The following is a 21,149-nucleotide window of genomic DNA, read 5'->3' as shown; positions in this document are numbered from 1 at the left end:
CAACCTCAGCAGGGTTCTGGAGGGTTCATGGAACTTCTCCAACCAGTCTACATGTGTTTTGTGGACTTGGAAAAGCCGTTCGACCCTGTCCCTCGGGGAGTCATGTGGCGGGTGAATAGTATGCGGTACCGCACCCCCGATAAGGGCTGTTCAGTCCCTGTACGACTGGCGTCAGAATTTGGGCCGCATTGCCGTCAGTAAGTTGAATACGCTTCCAGTCAGAGTTAGACTCCACCAAGGCTGCCCTTTGTTACAGATTCTGTTCATTACCTTCATGAACAGAATTTCTAGACTAATAACTACAGGGATGGCGTATGGGAATGTAAACTGTGGTTATGACAAACGTAGATTATTTGTTACTGTATGGGAAAATACACTCGCATATGACCTATTCATTCAACTTTCATATCCACCTTCGTATATATCCACTTCCTCTTGTTCAAGGGTGTTACAACCCAGACCTCACTCATTTTCAGACTTCACAGATGACTTAATCAGATGCTCTCTGGGCCTATGAATCATGAACTCTTGTTTTCGCCTGTAATGAGCCTGTTGTAGGCTATGTGATTGATCTGATAAGGGCAAAGCCTGCCATGAACACTGTAAGGCACAGCAACAAAAATGATGATTACAGCCAGCGAGAAGCATAACATTCTATCAGCTATAACCCTCATTTGTTACATTCAGTGTGATTATAAAAGTGTTGACATGCAGAGTCAGCCTCCCGCAACTCTTTCCGTGGAACAGACATTAAACTTTCCTTTATTAACATTGATCCTTCTGCGAAATCTATAAAGGGTTTCATTAAACAACCCCCACACCCTTACAAGACTACTTCCTCTATTATAAAGTTTCTAAAGTCTGTTGAGCTTAACCCATGACAGTCCAACATTTCAAACAATCCTCACTAAAAAGCTTTCACGCTTTACGACACCTACTTATTTGCAGACCAATCTTGTCTGAATCCATATGAATGAGAACAAAGATCTGGACTTGGAACCTAAAGAATGCCTGAGACTCAGACAGCCAGACCTCCAGAACGACTTGAGCAGGTGTACATATTTGGTAAAATATGACCTGTGTAACAGAAGTCAGAGAATGGGTGAGCTGGCAAACTGGTAGCATTTTGGGGATGTTTGTGTTTAGAAAAGATTCAGAAATATCATTAGCTATAACAGTGAGAGTAAAAGGGAATAATGTGCCTTTTAGGTGAGAGAGAAGTGTTTTTATATGACTTTCTGAAGTCCTCAAACGCTACTGCAATGCAAAGACACCAGACCTACAGATTAAAGGCTGTCCTTGGGTTACAGTGTATTGCAGTAAATGCAATATTTGGACATTACCATGTACTAAAGAAATAATAAAACCAAGCAATGAATCAGGCACAGGGCCGCATGGAAAAAATGCAAAACAGCATTTACAGTCTCCTTGGCCTTCTCCCTCATCTCCTGATTACCTCTGTTAGAGCATTTTACCTCAGAAACATTAGGTACAAGGAAAAAAAAAAGTCAACAAATTCTAGCCTAGCTAAAATGAATACAAAAGAAACATCTCAAACAAATCAGGACTCTTCCTTAAATTCCAGCTTTATCACAACTTGTGATTCATATGTTCATTGCTCATTATGTGGTATCGGAAAATGCTTTAAAAACTGCTTCGCCAAATGGAAAACAAACCATGGCTGGTGGTGGATGGTATAAAATAGGCTTATGTGAAACCAGTGGTGCAAAAAAAAGCTTATTAGACTGCTGCAGTATACTAGTTACTTGCAACATATTTTATAAACTAAGCATTTTTTCTTCAAGGAAAAGGCACTTGTATGTGTGTTATATCTTCCTTTCCTTTTGGCTTGTCCCGTGAGGGGTCGCCACAGCGTGCCATCCTTTTCCATGTAAGCCTATCCTCTGCATCGTCCTCTCTAACACCAACTGCCCTCATGTCTACCCTTACGATATCCATCAACCTTCTCCTTGGTCTTCCTCGAGCTCTCTTGCCTGGCAGGTCCAGCCTCACCACCCTTCTACCAATATACTCACTCTCTCTCCTCTGGATGTGTCCAAACCATCGAAGCCTGCTCTCTCTAACTTTGCCTCCAAAACATCGAACCTTAGCTGTCCCTCTGCTAAGCTCATTTCTAATTTTATCCAACCTGGTTACTCCAAGAGTGAACCTCAACACCATCATTTCCGCCACCTCCAGCTCTGGTTCTTGTTGCCTTTTCAGTGCCACTGTCTAATCCGTCCATCATGGCTGGCCTCACCACTGTTTTATAAACTTTCCCCTTCATCCTAGCAGAGACTCTTCTGTCACATAACACACCTGACAGCTTCCGCCACTCGTTCCAACCTGCTTGGGCCCATTTCTTCACTTCCTGACCACACTCACCATTGCTCTGGACGGTTGACCCCAAGTATTTAGAGTCCTACACCCTTGCTATCTCTTCTCCCTGTAGCCTCACTCTTCCCCCTTCCACCCCTCTCATTCATGCACATATATTCTGTCTTACTTCGGCTAATCTTCATTCCTCTCCTTTACAGTGCATGCCTCCATCTTTCTAACTGCTAATCCACCTGCTCCCTGCTTTCCCTGCAGATCAAAATGTCATCTGCAAACATCATGGTCCACAGGGATTCCAGTCTAACCTCGTGTGTCAGCCTGTCCATCACCACTGCAAACAGGAAGGGGCTCAGGGCTGATCCCTGATGCAGTCCCACCTCCACCTTAAATTCATCTGTCACACCTACAACACACCTTACCACTGTTCTGGACATACATGGATGTCCTGTATTATTCTAACATACTTCGCTGCCACTCCAGACTTCCGCATGCAGTACCACAGTTCCTCTCAAGGTACTCTGTCATAGGCTTTCTCTCGATCCACAAAGACAGAATGTAGCCCCTTCTGAGCTTCTCTGTACTTTTCCATCAACATCCTCAAGGCACATAATGCATCTGGAGTACTCTTTATAGGCATAAAACTATACTGTTGCTCGCAAATACTCACTTCTGTCCTGAGTCTAGCCTCCACTACTCTTTCCCATAACTTCATTGTGTGGCTCATCAACTTTATTCCTCTATAGTTCCCACACCTCTGCACATCAACCTTGTTCTTATAAATGGGCACGATCACACTTTTCCTCCATTCCTCAGGCATCTTCTCACCCAGTAGAATTCTGTTGAACAAGCTGGTCAAAAACTCCACAGCCACCTCTCCAAGATGCTTCCAATACATCCACAGGAATGTCATCAGGGCCAACTGCCTTTAAATTTGTCATCCTCTTTCATGCCTTCTATCTCTATCCCTCTGTCTGGCGAACCTGTAAAGACCATTTTCTCCTTCTTTAGTGTCCAACCTGGCATACATGTAATCATATGACTCTTGCTTGGCCTTTGCCACCTCTACCTTTGCCGTACGTCGCATCTCAATGTATTCCTTTCGCCTCTCCTCGGTCTTCTCAGTGTCCCACTTCTTCATAGCTAACCTCTTTCCTTGTATGATTTCCTGTACTGTGAGATTCCACCACCAAGTCTCTCCTTTCCTGCCAGAAGATACACCAAGTACTCTCCTGCCTGTCTCTCTGATCACCTTGGCAGTAAGTAATGCAGCAGTCTTTTAGAAGCTCCCCCTGTCCACCGAGAGCCTGTCTCACCTCTTCTCGAAAAGCCGCTCAACACTCTTCCTTTCTCAGCTTTCACCACATGGTTCTCTGCTCTGCCTTTGCCTTCTTAATCTTCCTCCCCACAACCAGAGTCATTTTGCACACCATCATCCTATGCTGTTTAGCCACACTCTCTTCTACTTTACAGTCGGTAACCTCCGTCAGATTACATCGTCTGCACAAGATGTAATCCACGTGCGTGCTTCTACCTCTGCTCTTGTAGGCCACTTTTTGTTCCTGCCTCTTCTGGAAAAAAGTGTTCCCTACAGCCATTTCCATCCTTTTTGCAAAGTCTACCACCATCTGTCCCTCCAAGTTCCATTATCTCTTTGCCTGGGATGCTCAGAACTACTTCGCCTAGCTCCTTCCAGAATTTCTCTTTCACCTCTAGGTCACATGCTACCTGTGGGGCATAGCCACTAATCACATTATACATAACACCCTCAATTTGAAGTTTCAGCCTCATCACTCAATCTGATACTCTTTTCACCTCCAAGACATTATTCGCTAACTCATCCTTTAAAATAACCCCTACTCCATTTCTCTTCCCATCTACACCATGGTAAAATAATTTAAACCCAGCCCCTAAACTTCTAGCCTTACTGCCTTTCCACCTGGTTTCCTGGACACACAATATATCAACCTTTCTCCTAATCATCATGTCAACCAACTCCCGAGATTTTCCTGTCATAGTCCCAACATTCAAAGTGCCCACACTCAATTCTAGGCTGTGTGCTTTCCTCTTCTCTTTCTGCCAAAGACCCCGCTTTCCTCGTCTCCATCGTCTTCGACCCACAGTAGCTGAAATTCCACCAGCGTCCTGCAGGTCAACGGTGCCGGGGGCGGGCGTTGTTAACCCGGGCCACGACCGATCCGGTATGGAATTCTTCATATGAACGCTCATATTTGTTTGGCAAAGTTTTAAGCCAGATGCCCTTCCTGACGCAACCCTCTGCATTTATCTGGGTTTGGGACCGGCCTACAGTTTGCACTGGCGTGTGCACCCCATAGGGCTGCATTTTGTATGTGTGTTATATAATTTAAAAAAATACTGCTTTAGTGACTCTATGGTGGAGGAAGGGAAGTGACATTTTGATCCACTACTCGCCTTTAGCATTGATAATCGTGCTCAGTCAGCCTGCCAGAGGACCGGGTACTGCTTTGGCCTACTTCTCAGAGACACATAATGTCATGGAAACTGTCTTCATAGTGAATGTGTATGTGTGTGCATGTGTGTGCGTGTGGTGTGTGTGCGTGTGTGTGTGTGTGTGTGTGTGTGTGTGTGTGAGTCAGTGACGGTATGAAACGCTTACGTGGCCTCAATCGAGGCACACGCCACAATTCAATCAACCACAGCTTTAAACAAATGGATATTCCCCCTGGTGAATGACCCTAGTGATCCATTTATTAGCCATATTTTTTTTTACAAGCAAAGATACAGGCACACTGTGGCTGATGAAAGAGCAAAACACAGAAACAAAAACACACGCTGAAGAAAAAGAATTAAACGCTGCAATAAAAGCAATGTAGCATCTGTTAAGCTCTCGTTCCTCAGGACCCCAGGCCTTGTTAGTGAGTATCGTGACAGGCCACTGTTGCACACATTGACTCAACTGCTAAAAAAATGACCACGAGAAATGGGTCAACCATGAGTGGGACACACCAAGTTACGCTAGGCTAACAGAGAGGCGAGAGAAGCATGTGCAAATGAGAGTAAATTCAGAAACACAAGAGGAATCACAATGGGAATGATCTTTGTGTTTCAAACATTTCCAGTGACAGAAAACATCTGCACGATCCATGTTCACATGGACCTGGAAAAAAGAAAAAATGTGTGAACAAGCAGCAGATGTCAAAATTAACTATTCAAATTCTGACTCACCGGTTAAGTGTTTGCATGACACCTATGAACAGTTATGAGCAGCTTGGCTTTCAGAAAGCATTTTACTTTCGAATGTCTTTTAGAGTTTCAGTAGATCAGTTCCTGAAACATCATGGTTCATAAATGGCTCATGCAACAACATCAGGGCCGTATTTCGTACTGACCAGTTTTGTTTTTTGTTTATGCTGTAATCCAGAACTAATGATGACTCACCCACAGTACTGTAATTTATTTCCCATTGGTAGAATGTTCAATTAAATGAAAAGTTTACAAACATGGTAAACATGATATTTTTTAAACAATGGCAAGTTCACATTGAGACTGAAGTGCAGTGATTTTGCACATCATTATTTGATATACTGTTGCAGAATCTGGTTAATCCATATTTGAAATGGGGCCAATCAATGCCACGCTACAACAAGCGCTAGGCGGTGAAAGATGAATGTGCAGATGACAAATTGAGGGCAGCTTTCAGAGCTGGCCAGTGAGTAACTTAATCCAGCCTGGGAGCAACCGAGGGAGCATGGCATGTTCTTGTACCTTTTGTTCTGACATCTGCCTCTATATTCCACTTCACACCAAGTTTAAAGCATTATAACAATGAGTACTATTGAAAAGCGGCAGCCAGATACTACATCCTTACCTGGCTAGTCATACTTACACCACAAGATAAATTTGGACTTTCAAGATTGCACTGTGTCAAAGTTTAGATTTGCGCAAACAGCGCCCAATGCGGAAGTCGTAGTCTCGTGCACGAAATAGTTGATAAATAAGCAATAATTGATCAATAAAAGTAGAGAGCGACATTCAGATCATTGTAACGGAGTAAAAGTACGGTTACCGCTAGCTCTCAGCGTTCAAGGAGTACGAAACAGCCTATGACGACAGCGACCCCACCCCCACCCAGGAAAGTAATCATCGGATCTATACGATTCATATAAATGGCCTATTTTGAGTTCAAAACTGCGAATTTCGCTGAAAGGCGACTGATTTGCATGTATGTGTGACTCAAGTAAAAGTAAAAAGTAGTCCTCCAAAAAATTACTTGAGTAAGAGCAAAAAGTAATAATAAGTAATAATGAAATAATTACTCAAGTGCTGAGTAAATAGTGAGTAACTTTTAACCACAGCATGAACATCACTAAAAACTTTATCTGAACACGTAATACTTTCTTTTTATTTACTTGTTCTTCTTCTGAAATTTTCAGCCCTACTTTAATTTAGTCAGGGAGAAAACACACAGTTGATTACCCAGGCAGAATTTGTAAGATGGGTACAATTATTTTCAGAAAACATGAAGGGCCAGGCAAAGCACATTTATTTTTACTTTAATGGGATTCAAATTAGGCCGACTGGTTAGAGCGTCAGCCTCGCAGTTCTGAGGACCCGGGTTCGATCCACGGCCCCGCCTGTGTGGAGTTTGCATGTTCTCCCTGTGCCTGCGTGGGTTTTCTCCGGGCACTCCGGTTTCCTCCCGCATCCCAAAAACATGCATTCATTGGAGACTCTAAATTGCCCGTAGGCATGACCGTGAGTGCGAATGGTTGTTTGTTCCTATGTGCCCTGCGATTGGCTGGCAACCAGTTGAGGGTGTACCGCTCCTCCTGCCCGATGATAGCCGGGATAGGCTCCGGCACGCCCGCGACCCTAGTGAGGAGAAGCGGCTCGGAAAATGGATGGATGGATGGTACGAAACTTAAAGTCACAGGTATTTGGAACTGTTGAATCAAATTATGAAGACCTGGGACTTATTACCATTCCATTTTTTACAGGAGCATAATAATTCTCAAAATTAACCTTAGTCCCCACTACCATAATGTATTTTGTATTTTTTCACTTTCAAATTCATCCTGCAGGCCAGATTGTACCCCCAAGTTGGCCTGTTTTGGCCCCCAGGCTCTATGTTTGAGCGCTTGCTCTAAACTGATATACAAGTGTCAAAATACTTCTGTAAAGTAAAACAAATTGGACTCACGACGTGTGGTGACTGGGCAAGCGTTACTGTGTTTGTGTGGGAGGTCAGTCTCTCCACAAACACTTAACATGTTGTGGTGTACATTTAATTCTTCTTTAATACTGATGTCACGTGATGTTGTTGCTTTAGCTATACAATTGTGTGCAGAGTACTTAGTACTGGGTACTTTTCCGTACAAAACGTTCCCAATTAGATCTATCTTAATCATCACACTTCTTCCTCGTCATCCGAGATTCTCACTGAGCTGATACACATATGAGAAAGATGTGTCCATATGTGATAATGTGAGATGTGTGATGATGGATGGACCTCTATTTATTTTAAGCTTATTTTTCCTGAGAATGTTGCTTGAACTCCGAATGATCTGTCCTTGAAGGTTACAATGTATTTTGTGAGTCCGTTTTGTGAGCCTATCCATAAACGGTACTGTATGTACAGTAAAATGACTGAACTGCAAATCGAAACACAAGATGGAAGCCACGGAAGAGCGCTTGGTTTGAATCCCCCTAACCAGCAAAGAAGTAAGGACACGTAAGCCATGCATTTATACCCGAGGCGCCCCTGAGCAAGGTACTAAATTGCTCTGCAGATGCTGGAAAGCTGCCCACTGCTCCAGTGTATCACAAATTAAGTGCTTATCACTCTCATAGGATAAAATGTCATTTATACACAGTGATAAGAAAAGAGCATCAACAAATAGCTTGCAATGGTGCCATTAAAATGTGTTTGTAAATACAAGATAGATCTGCAGAGAGAAAACAGGAAGAAAGTAGGACGGAAGAGGTCTTCCTTGTTGGACACCCACACCACTGTGAACATATCAAGGCGAAATCTGCCCGTCCATCCTCCCACTGCTGTGAGACACAATGTTTTTTGATCATCCAAGTGTAAAATGCACAGAGGTGGAGCTTATCTGGAGCAATATTGGAACATGCAGAAGAGCGGGTGAATCAGGGAGAGAGTGATTAGGGTGAAAAGTGAGGTTAGAAAGATATGAGACGGCCCATAAACCCAATAATTAATTTGAAAGCGTACCAGATATTTAATGGACTATCTTCCATGCAGTTAGTCCACTGAAATTTTGGGCCATAACACAACACTGCCCTCCTATGGTGTTATGAGACATTACAGTTCATTTAAATCAAGAATTAAGACGGATGGACATGTCACTTAACCTGAGGCGTCTTTACAGAAATTCCAATGCAGCCTGTTAATCTCAAAAATTCACTCGTAATTTGACATAATGAGTATTAATACAGTGAGATAAAGTTGAAATATTTAATACTTCCTTTCCCTTCCTTCCTCCCTTCACCCTCCTGGCGCTTTGCTTGTCAAGTTTTGATTTTAAATATATCTTTTGGTACACTCGTCGGGAAATGTTTCTGACACACCTCATAAGAACAACACGATGATAAATCTCAGGTATAATCCTTTATGATGATCATTCAAGTATGTTATCACAGATACAGTATAATACTCTGAGAAATGTATACCCAGTGAGATTATTTCAACAAAAGAATTCCAAATTATAAATGGGCTCTAGAGTTGCAGATTAAACTCTCAGGTTTAGCTCCACACATAGTTAATGGCGAGGGGAAAGAAGCTCTAGGAATGTCTCCTGGTTCTGGTGTGCTCGCAGAGGGAAGGAGTTGGAAAAAGTAGAACAGCGTGGGACGATTCCAAAAGGGTTACGGCCTTCCCACTTTTTAGTTCTTGCAACGGACAAGTCTTCATGAGCGGATATGTTGTTGTTGTTTTTTATCGCCAGTACTCCCCTACATCATTGGTTCCCCAACCAATGATGTAGGGGAGTACTGCCGATAAAAACAGCTAGCACTTCAGTATAATGACCCCAAAACATTGGTGCATCCAAGCAAGAGACGAACACGAAATAAAGCATGCTCCAAAGCATCGGCCGTTTTTGACATACAAGATTCAAGAAACTTTATTGTCCATTTAGTAAGTATTACAAATTAAGAATGAATATGCTGCTAATGGTAAAACCATTAAGCAATCAATATTTTATTTACGTTTCACACGTCCAAACTTCATTGGAATTGGGGTTTGTATCAGCAAACCAAGGTTTTGTGGACATTTGAGTTCATCCAGTTATTTGTTTTAGACAGTGACACAGCACCTCAATTGAACCTCTCATGTGTCTCCTCATCTGGACACACTGCGAGATACCGTACAGCTCAGTGTCTCATCTGCGTAGCTATGATAGTCAACTTTAAAGTAAAGTAAAGAATTTGACCCAAGGGTATCATATACAGGCTGAACAAAAGTGAATGTGTTATCTCAACTGCAGGTGTTTACTACATAAATATACGACGCCACGCAAATGTTTTTGGCCATTAGAATTGTTGATTTAGCAATGCAACTACTTTTATTATTGCGGTGAAAGGCTACTGCAGGGTTTAAAGACTGGAGGCAAATCTGCAAAATCTGCTGAATTTCTAAGGAATCGTTGACCTGGCAAGAAGAGATCTGAGACATTTTTGTTTTGTAAGTGTGTTTTGAAGCTTGTCAATGAGCAACCTTCTTCTTGGCGAGGAAGAGCAAATACCTTGTGCACATATTAGCACCGCCTCGGTGAATGACTAATGAGCCCCCCCTCCATAAATAAACAATCAAAACACACAGGCACCTCTAGAGGCAAGTAAAGCCTCTTAAACAGCCTGGTCAAGCAACAATGCATCTGCCTTTTGTCCGTGATGGTGTTTTCTGAATAAACTGAACTGACGTGGAATGGTGGGAATGATGTCATCCCACCAACATTTCACATTGGGAGGTAGTAACAAAGCTTCAACAGAGGCAGGACAGCATTTATCGAGGGGAATGCTGCAATGCCGAGATGGGTGTGGAGAGTTTCCCCACTTGACACTCACTTCTACACGGTTGTGTTCAAAGTAATGTCGCTCTCTGACGCGAATCTTCACACCAGACGCCGATGCTGATGTCGTCACACGTAATTATCCGATTGTGTGATGCAATATCACTGTGGGAAAGCACACCAGGTTGCAGCAATATCCCATATTTGCTGGGTTATGCGGAAAAGGAATGATGATCAAATTTGTTGCAGCTTGAATGCAGCTTTTTGGAGGAGCTCTGTGTAAAAGAGGCTTAAAGGGTCTATATAAGGGGAAAATGGCTTTTTCCTCAAAAATGCATAAATCAGCAAATGATTTTTGAAAGTTTTATCTTATTGTCCTGTTATCGTTTTTAAGCAGGAACGCCCAGAATTCTCTCTGGGGAGAAGCAGCGGCTTTACGCTGAGCCCTTTGTGAAGAGGCCAGACAACCTGCGGAGAAAATTCATTTCGGCCACTTGTGTCTGTGAACATTTCCTTTCGGTCACAGCCTACTGCTCTTGACTACGGTCGCACAATAACTATCGTGCAACTACCCGATATTGGGGAAAAAAATGACATCACACTGATCGGTCTGATACCGAAACAAACTGGACCTATATCGAGAGCCGCCTCATGCAGCGGGGCGCCGGTCTGAGTCTCCAAACTTTCCCAGTAAATCCATGTGAAATGTCACTTGATCAATGCCCTTTTGATGTTTTTCTTTGCTTTTTTATGTTGCTCGAGAGGGTGGAAAAGTCGCTAGTTATAGCAACAAAGTCAATAATTCGCCAACAGTGAGTAGCTGCTCTCTTCCTCGTATGCCTAAGCTACACCATTGGTAACAAAAGGCATATTCGATTTTTGCATGAGAAAGACCCCCGATCCGAGTGATCTCAACTACAGCGTGGCAAGCGGGTGTGGAGTTGAAGGTTTTGCCTAATGTATCCTTTAACAGTGCACAAGATCTTAAAGTGCACTGAATGCTTGATCCAAGTCCCCACACACATTTTGTATACAAAACATGTAACCCATTTTGCCGGTTTGTTTCACTAATGCATGACTTTTGACAACAGACCAGATTTATGAAGCATGAAAATGAAATCAAGCCTGAATGTGTCTCAGTTATTGGGACACTTATGATACTTTTCACATGAAAGATGATAGATAATCTGTCCTTTCAGATTGAATGGCATCACTAGGAAATGGACACACAAACAGCGGAACGCACATTACATGCATTTGGTCATATTGATCGTCATAGTACTGTATATTGCGTGTGTCAACAAAAGTCAATTTGGCCCTGTTACACCATTCGTAAATTAATATCAGCACTCAATCTAGAAGTGACATTAGCCAGGCCAACACCCACGCATACAAATAAATAGTGGTAAGTAGTCATCAAGCTATCGGACAGAATGTCGTCACGTGATGTCTTTATATTTTATTTTCCTAATCCAATGGAGGTCATTGAAGCCACATAGCAATCATCACGTCACAGTCAAAGTGGGGGGTGCATTTAGTAGAAACACCAGTAGGGGTCTTGTAGTGAGTGGGTTCCCTCACGTCTGAAGAGGAGCACGGGGGTGGGGTCTCTTTTATTCTTGCGGAAGCACTTCTAATAATCGGGCTCTTGCTACGAAGGGAGGTTGTCTTTACTGCCAGCTGATTGCTAAGAGCCACAGCTTCAGCCATGAAGCACCTTGTCAGCTCTCTCCACACAGAGCACACACACACATGCACTTTCTCTGGCCTGATTAAGGTACAAGGATGACATAATCAGGAGTGGCGACTGTGTTGTATACGTTTACGAGCTTTCTTTCTGAGCTGAACTAAAAATATATGCAAATACGTCTATTATTCTAAAAAAAAAAAAAAAAAATGGTCCCATTCGTATCGGGTCTTGGTCCCTAACCCCTGCGAATAGCGAGGGTTGACGCTGTTCCTATCACTGTTGAGGTTGACAACACTAAAACAAAGGAGGCAATAAGGAAAGCAAAGTTCTGTACATCCTTAGGGACCAGACCTATCCTGGACACTCGCAGTTCCAACTGTTGCCCTGTGGAAGGACATTGAAAGCAAGAACTACCAGATGAAGAAAGCAGATTTTATGTGACCACGGTAATTGCACTTAACACTACCAAATTGCCATAACCTACGGTACATTCGCCAGGAATTTCACATTCATCTTATTCATTTTTTCATAAAGCACCTTACTGCACTCTGAGACACTTTATTTACAACCAGGATCACAATGTGTTATTTACTGTGTGAGTTTGTATTCTTATCAGTCATGTACTTTTATACTTTTTTACCGCACCTTTGCAGAATGCAACTTCAGTTTTATTGTACAGTTACAGTGATAATAAAAACATTATTATTATGATTTCAAAATCCAAGCAAATCAAACATTGACCACTTTACATCACAATGAATTGGGACAAAACTTTTTGTCTCACAGTATCACAAACACTAACTTTGTGCGTCATCGGAGGGTAAGGAAATGAATTAACGTTTTATAGCATTTGGTTCCAGCGCTAAAAAAAAAATAAAAATAAAAAAAGTGAAGTTACTTTTTGTGCCAAAATGTTGAGTTCCGATATGCCAGACGGGCATTCCATGTTGGTTTTGGGCCTCGCCGCTTCCATGCAGTGATTTCTCCAGATTCTCGGAACCTTTTGATGACATTATGGACCGTAGATGATGAAATCCCTAAATTCCTTGCAATTGTACGTCGAGCAAGATTGTCCTTAAACTGTTCGACTATTTTCTCACGCACTTGTTCACAAGGAGGTGAAGCTCGCCCCAGCTTTGCTTGTGAATGGCTGAGCAATTCAGGGAAGCTCCTTTTCTAGCCAATCACGGCACCCACCTGTCCCCAATGAGCCTGTTCACCTGTGGGATGTTCCAAACACGTGTTTGATGAGCATCCTTCAACTTTCGCAGTCTTTTTTGCCACATGTCCCAGCTTTTTTGGAACACGTGGCAGCCATAAAATTCCAAGTTAATGATTATTTGCTAAAAACAATCAAGTGGATCAGTTTGAACATTAAATATCTTGTCTTTGTAGTGTATTCAATTAAGTATAGGTCGAACATGATTTGCATATCATTGTATTCTGTTTTTATTGATGTTTGACACAAGGTCCCAACTTCATTGGAATTGGGGTTGTAATTTAACACAGTAATTTCAATGCTTTTATGCTGTCATTTATGTTTATGTACTTTGTTTTTCAATGTCCTTTGTTCTTTGTTTGTAAATAGTTTTAATCATGTAAAGCACATTGACTCACCTTGCTGATGAAGTGCGCTATATACTGTAAAGCCATTTGCATTGCCTTGCCAAACACAGCCCAAATGATGTGCATTTCTTTTTCCCGCCCGTTCATGTACATTACATGGTGTTGATTCGAGGCGAGTCCAATCCTATGTTGCAGCATTCTTTTAGTAACTGCTGGTGAGGCCACGGTGAGAAACAAAAGTACAATATCAATCACAGGTCGTACAGATTATTCAGAAAGAACACTAATGCACAGAGTTCAAATATTTGTTCAGCCAGGGTCCTCCAGATCTGAGGACAGAGCGTGGGAGAAGACTCTCACAGCAGAGAGTATGCCCACAGCTGGGCAATAAACACAATAAATTATTATTCAGACTGTCTCCCTGTCGGCCAGAAACACAATCAAATGCCTCACCGAGTTTGTAACTATGCATGCTGTATTGTGTCCTCATTTATTGCCAAATATAAACTGTATGTTTCTATACAGTATATGTCTCTGCTTTTAAATTTGATTTGCAGCAGTCGAGATGGCCAGGGAAATATTTATAAATGTCCAGCACCAAAATCTACCGTGCACTCAAGTCATGAGGGGCCTCTTACAAGCATATGAACACAGAATTGACCTCTTGCAGCTGTCAAATCATTGTATATTTATGGAATCTCTTCAAGTCCTTCATAAAATGTATTGTCGATACAGGAATAGATACAAAAACCAACCCATTTCAGAATTGTTGCAAAAATGTAAGTTTTCAGGCATATATCAGTTCACGGAGGACGGATGGACAGACAGACAGACAGACAGACGGATCGATCGATAGAGAGAGATACAGTAGAGAAAGTGATGAAGCTAGAAGTACTTCACTTTTAAACCGGATGCTGCTGGGAAACCAACATCCAGTGGCCTGCGTCATTACCCTATTAGCCTATTAGTTACCGTCTGGTTGTGTGAGCCATATTGTGACTATTTATCCATTTGTTTCGGGGCTAAACTTCGTAAAAGATTGCTTCTCGGCCCACTAGTTTGAAAGCGGGCGAGGGCTCAAATTAACAACCGGCCTCTCTATCCCTGGATTACAGATGTAATCTGTGGAATAATCACATTTTTTAAGAAATGTTCCTGTCATCTGATTTGTTTCTTCTATAACTGTACCAGGTTAAAAAAAACATTTTGTATCCTGATTATGTAATGTATTACATGTATTCCACCTGTATATTTGTGTGTGTCTGTGTATGTGTGTGTATGTATATACAAACTGCATGTTCAGATTCAGATCAAGACAGATACAATGTCACGATGCGATGGTATTAATTTTAACTGGACCCAGAAACAGGCGGAGGCTGAAGAAGTTTGTGGAGAATGGTTTATTGTGAAGGGAGTCAGAGGTGGATCCTTGAGGCGTACTGGCGGCTTGTCGAGACAGGGAGCGTGCGGCAGGAGGTGGCGTGAGCAGGTGGATGGCTTGGCGCGGTAGAAGAAGGGGAACACGGAAGGAGTACTGAGGACAAGGAAGAACATGGAGGTCCGAAATGCGAGGACTGGCGTCGCTTACGTGTAAAGGCTTCTTTATACTCGCGCGTAGTTTTCCTTTATACTCGGGCGCAACCCACACGCGCTGTTTTGAAAGTGTGCTGCAGTTCTCCTCCAAGTCGGGGGTGTCGCTACGTCGCTGGTATTGGAAAGGACACCGCAGGGTGGAGTTTCCGCTGCATTTTTTTGGCCATTTCTGGTAGGCGTTTTTACTTTCCTTTCAGTAACAAGGAACAAAGCAACAAGGGCGACCGCGACAGAACAAATGGACCTAGATGACCAGATGATACGAGAGGGGCGCAAAGTGCCACCCGAGCTCCTACAAAGGAACTGCACGGCACAGCTCATGACATACAATGTAATTAGCTGAATTTGTAAAAACGTGTTTAAGGAAATAGTTGACTGCCCCAAATCGCTCTGTGCACATTTCACCGCTGTGTTCCAAGAGCTCACAGCTGCGTCGTGTTTGGGTAGAGAGATGCCTTGTAAAAGCTGCCTCGTCAACACAGACCATCTGGAAAACAACTAGGCTGCGCACCGTCCACTGAACAGAGGCAAACACGGAAGGAACAATAGAGGAAATGAAAATATGCTTGGTTGTCAAGGCAAAATGAGAGACATTCTTGAGCCAAATGACAACACAGAAGTTTTGAACTTAAAATAAATACAATTGAATGATCATCCATACAAAGGTGCTTTCTACCACTCAAACACGGCCAGGTCTGTGGGTGATTAAAATATGTGACAGAAGAGGAGCGCAAACAAGTGCCAAAATATTAGAATCAAACACACAGCGTATGATTACATGCTGCAAACAATGATCGTTTCTGCATTGTAATATCTCACTTTGCCTTCCACCCAGCAGACACGAGTAAGAAAAAAAGTCACGCATAGAAGATGCAGCACACCATCTTCTGGGCCATTGCAGCAAAATGACTTCCAAGGGATGACATGAATTGTGCCAACCTGATCAGATTCTTTATTAATAAAAATGAAATTCTGGGGGAACGCCAGTCAAGCAGCAGCAAAGGCCCATGATAGCAGCTGTCCCTCGATTCAACCTGGCACCACATCAGCAAAGGGCAGCTCACTGCAAATTACTACGGGGATTACTCGATGCTCTCTCAGCATTAAATACAAGATAGCACAAATCTAAGAGGCTTTGGGACCAAAGAATTACTGCAGGCTAAATGCTTCCCTTCTAAATCTCAGATATGGGCCTACAGTCAATTGACATATTCATAGCACGGAATATATGATCATGTTCGTTCATAGTATATTGAACACTGAGCGACATATTAGACGTACAAGCATTTTGCTAGGGAGAGTGGTTCTGTGATTACAATTATGTTTTGTGGAACATTAACATGGTGTCGTGGTACACTCGCCTGACTTGGGTTCAGTTCCCATCAGTGACGGTGTGAATGTGAGTGCTGTTTTGGCAAATCAGTGCGAATGGTTATCCGTGTCTATATATGCCCGGTTCAGGGTGAAGTCCACCTTTCGCCCGAAGTCACAAATCGCAAATCTATACTATTGGTCCCTCCACACATGGGTCTGTTATTTTCATAAACTACTGATCAACCTAAAGTATTGAAAATGGCCATGGCTTGGTTTCCTGAAAAATGATTGTTTTGGAGATGCGAAGGTTTACGCCCGACGCCAGTATATGCATGGATGGATGGATTTTTCCTGATATATATATATATATATATATATATACACACATATAGTACATGTACAAAATGTATACACATTCATATTTGTAAGTATACATATATGTATACACAAACGCACGCACACACACACACAGTATATGAGGTTTGGCATACACAACCCTTTTTTTTTTCCTCATTCACTAAAGAGGCAAAGTTGTGTACACTTAACAAATTCGATGCCAGCCGCTGAATGCAGATGAAGTGAAGCAGTTCTGCAAGCGGTCAGTTGTGGAGACAAATGGAGATGTCGTTTGTGTGACACGTTGTGTGTTAAGTTCTATGTGACAGACATAGCAAGTCAATCTAAGATTAGGGATAACTCATTCATGCAGCTTCCATACCGCTTATCCTCACTAAGGTCGCGGGTGTGCTGGACCTTATCCCAGCTGTCTCCAGGGCGAGAGGGGAGAGCATGCAAACTCCACACAGGCGAGGCTGGATTTGAACCCGCGTCCTCAGAACTGTGACGTAGACGTGCTAACCAGACGGACACCGTGCCGCCTAGGGAAAACTCGCTTGAGATCATTTAATAATAATAATAATATATATATATAGAGAGAGAGAGAGCATACAGAAAGAGATCATCTCTTTATGTATGTGGTAATATACTATTTTTTCTAAGAATATTCCTCTAAATTTCAATTGATATTAATGTTAAGTGAACTAGAACGGCTGCTAACAAATAGCGCTGATCTCTTCTGTGCGGATTGATTGCTCTGTGATCTGTTGGTAATGTCTTTGCAGGAAGTAAGTATTTGAAACAGCGTACCTCACGCTCACTCAAAATTAATTGAAGGTATTTATTGTTTTATCAAGTGCTTCTCCTTATTATCACATTAATGGAATTGAAGAATGGCAGGTCAGTGCCGATCTCAACGGAAAATCCTGAGTCCGACCAACCCGAGACCGAGACAAGACCAAGACCTTCAAAATGTGGTCTCGAGATCAGTCTCAAGTGTCACAAGACTAGTGTGTGTGTATGTGTTCAAATAAGGACCTGATAAGTTTAAAAATGTATTGATTGAGGGAGACATTGACTTCCACGTGTAATTTATTAATGCAGACACGCAGGCTTAAAATAACAGCTCATTCAATATCGCCCCCTGGGGGGGCTTGCAGATATTGTCGTAACACCGCCTACAAGTTGTGTAACGCCCTTTTAATCATTGTCAGGTTTAGTTGGGTTCATCCCATTTCACTAGTGCCGACTATGGGTTCTCTTGCACCGTGACTGCTGAATGGCTGCTATAGTAATTTACCGAATAAATTATAAGGGAGCACTGAGTAGTAAAATGCAATTTTCAGTACATTCTGGTGCTAATCTCTGTTGAGGAAGAGCAATGTACTGTAAAATGCCTGTAGGTTGCAGCGTGAATTATTTATATCCTGTTGTGTAATTGAGATGGATCAGTGTGTACTGTATGTACTGTACATGTAAATATCACGCCAGTCAAGTATTCAGTATAACAGGACATTTAATAAGGATCCCTTTAAAAGGAATTCCAAGGTCTGTAAACAGAAAATACATGATCAAAATGTAATGTGAGAGACAATCAATACTTGAAACCATATGCTGTAAGTAAGACTGAGGTGGATGATTTTTACAGACAAAATGGCTTTAATCGTGGCTGGAAGCAACCACTGGCATCACAAGATGCTGAAACATATGTTCACACACAAAGCAGCCAAACAATTAGAATGGTTTTTGCCCTGTGCAGGCCAGATGGCAGATAGAGAAGAGCCTGTCGCTTTCTATGCAAGTATCCAGTTTATTAATGATTATTAACCTCTTTACTCTAGCCTTTTTACATTTGGACACATTTGATGTCCATATTCTTTTGGCTCGATGGGCCATTGCAAGCATTGCGGATTTTCAGCACGTTTTATTATTTCGTGTTATTTAAGTGGTTAATGTATCATTCACATCTGCCTCTCGATGGTGACTATATGTTCTGAATAGATGAAGTCATTTGCAATATCCACACTGTAAAATGACAGTAATTGTTCCCCAGCTCCAATACACTGAAGGTTAACTGTGTAAATATTCTTGACTGCAGCTGTAATCTTGTTTTGGGAAGACATATGACTCTATCACAGTGCAATTGAAATAAACACTCGTGAGTGGCCACATATTATTCTTGGAGTGGGAAGCACTCCATCTGATGAACCGGCGCTAAAGATGCTCTGTCCATATGTAATTTGGGCAGAGAGCCGAAAGTCAAAACCCATAGCGGACATCCTAACGACTAGATCGCCCTTTGACCAATTTTAGATTCATATAGGAAAGTGCAGCACTTAAGAATAAGACACAAATAAAGAAAAAAAATGTATTTTTTATACATTAAATTACATTTTTAAAAATATGTTATATTTAATGAATTATATTCTACTAACTGGTGGCACGGTGGACAACTAGTTAGCACATCGGCCTCACAGTTCTGAGGACCCGGGTTCGAATCCGGTCTCGCCTGTGTGGAGTTTGCATGTTCTCCCCGTGACTGCGTGGCTTTTATCCGGGTACTCCGGTTTCCTCCCACATCCCAAAAACATGCATGCTGGGTTAATTGAGGACTCTAAATTGTCCGTAGGTGTGAATGCGAGTGCGAATGGTTGTTTGTTCATATGTGCCCTGCGATTGGCTGGCGACCAGTTCAGGGTGTACCCCGCCTCTCGCCAAAAACAGCTGAGATAGGCTCAAGCACTCCCGCGACCAGCTGTACAGTATGATAAAACAAATGACTAAGGAACTACCTGTATTGGAATGCTTTAGTTAACGCATGATGTGATCACACAATTGTAATGATTAATTAGGTTTTATTTTGTTTGAAGTGTAAGTAGTGCGGAGCTGCAGTTCACCACATTTACATACGTTCTCTAAAAGGTGTTATATTTGAGTGAAACGTGTGATGTTCAAGAAAAGTTTTTGTTTTGAACAATATTTGATTAAAATCAATTGTAAAACGTGATGGCATGATCAAGTAACCATACTCCATAATCAAGCTTTATGAGGCTCTGCTGCTCCTCATTAGACTACAGTTAATTTATCAAAGCAGCCAAGTGCAATTAGCTCCATTCCTAGACTTATTCAAAAAGACAATGAGCCTAATTTATTAACCGTGCGTACGGACAGATCTGTACTTAAATCATGCGTATGCGCGTTTGCCGCACAAACCTTTGCTATATCAATATGTTCGTACTTGTTTTTTGCTCGTACTCTGCGAACAAATTTAGAACACCCTTAGACCATGCGTACACGCAAATAATTTCGGATCAGCCATCGTAAATACATCAAACAAACATCTTTTCCCCAACATGCACAACATATTGGAACAATAGTCATTCATAAAAGCAACAATAACAACTTTGGCGGTAATAACTCAAACAGGGAATTTGAAAAAATTAAAAGGGGCCCTTCTCATCGCTTTTACCCTCGTCCCGTTCAAGCGCTCGTACACGTAGGATATGTGCATTTATATCAGTGTATAGGGAAAAGGGGCATGGTTCATGCATATTACAGGTCACGGGCATAAGCATGTGACATAGAATGAATTCTGATTCATTAACATACATACAGTGCTGTGAAGGAAATCGGCGGGTACGCCCGTGTCATGAATCTGACGGTGATTTTGTGTATACGCATGTGAGCAGAGAGAAGATTTCTACGCATTTATTAGTAAATGAGGCCCAATGTTAGTGACCAAAGACAGGAAGTTTCTGTGCTCTGAACAATCAGGGCTCTATTTTCCTAGACAGTGTATGTGTGGCGGGGCGCAAATGCTGGCTTATGCTGATTTTGTGCAAGCGCAAGGGTCATGGACCGGTCTGCGACAAGTTGGGCATTCTGGCGCAGCAAGGGTGTGTCCTTCGAGTTGCGACAATTTGGTGGCAGAAATTCGATCTAAACTTAAGCCTACTCAGACCCTGTCTAACTTTTGGTGCATCGTAGACCTCTGGTCTAACGTGATTTTGGTGAATCGGGGTGCAGGCAGACAAAGATGAGGAGGAGATGGATGTCAAACATATATTCCGCTGTTCACATATTTGTGAACAGCGGGCATCAAACCCTCTGCATCATTGTAGAACGCAAGTCAATGAATGCATTATTATTCATTCATCTTCCGTACCGCTTATCCTCACTAGTGCTGGAGCCTATCGCAGCTATCTTCGCGTGAGAGGCGGCAGCCAATCGCAGGGTACATACAAACAAACATTCACACCTACGGGCAATTTAGAGCCTTCAAATAACCTATCATGCATGTT

The 21,149-nt window shown here is 42.3% G+C and overlaps 1 protein-coding gene across 16 annotated transcripts in view; it reads right to left on the bottom strand.

The window, feature by feature from the left end:
• The window catches only part of LOC133402468 (pleckstrin homology domain-containing family A member 5-like), a 91,681-nt gene that overhangs the window by 62,128 nt on the left and 8,404 nt on the right, over window positions 1–21,149 (bottom strand). Inside the window, exon 4 of one of the 16 annotated variants that reach the window (XM_061676224.1) lies at window positions 13,753–13,817. The exons of the other annotated variants lie outside the window; for them this stretch is intronic. Within the exon in view, the coding sequence (XP_061532208.1) occupies window positions 13,808–13,817 (10 nt within the window). The 3' untranslated portion in view covers window positions 13,753–13,807. Of the gene's footprint in view, window positions 1–13,752; window positions 13,818–21,149 lie in introns of those variants that run through there. 16 annotated transcript variants of the gene reach the window in all.

Source organism: Phycodurus eques, chromosome 5 (genome assembly GCF_024500275.1).
Source record: "Phycodurus eques isolate BA_2022a chromosome 5, UOR_Pequ_1.1, whole genome shotgun sequence".
In the NCBI taxonomy this organism is placed as follows: domain Eukaryota; kingdom Metazoa; phylum Chordata; class Actinopteri; order Syngnathiformes; family Syngnathidae; genus Phycodurus; species Phycodurus eques.
This window is presented reverse-complemented; position numbering and strand designations above follow the sequence as displayed.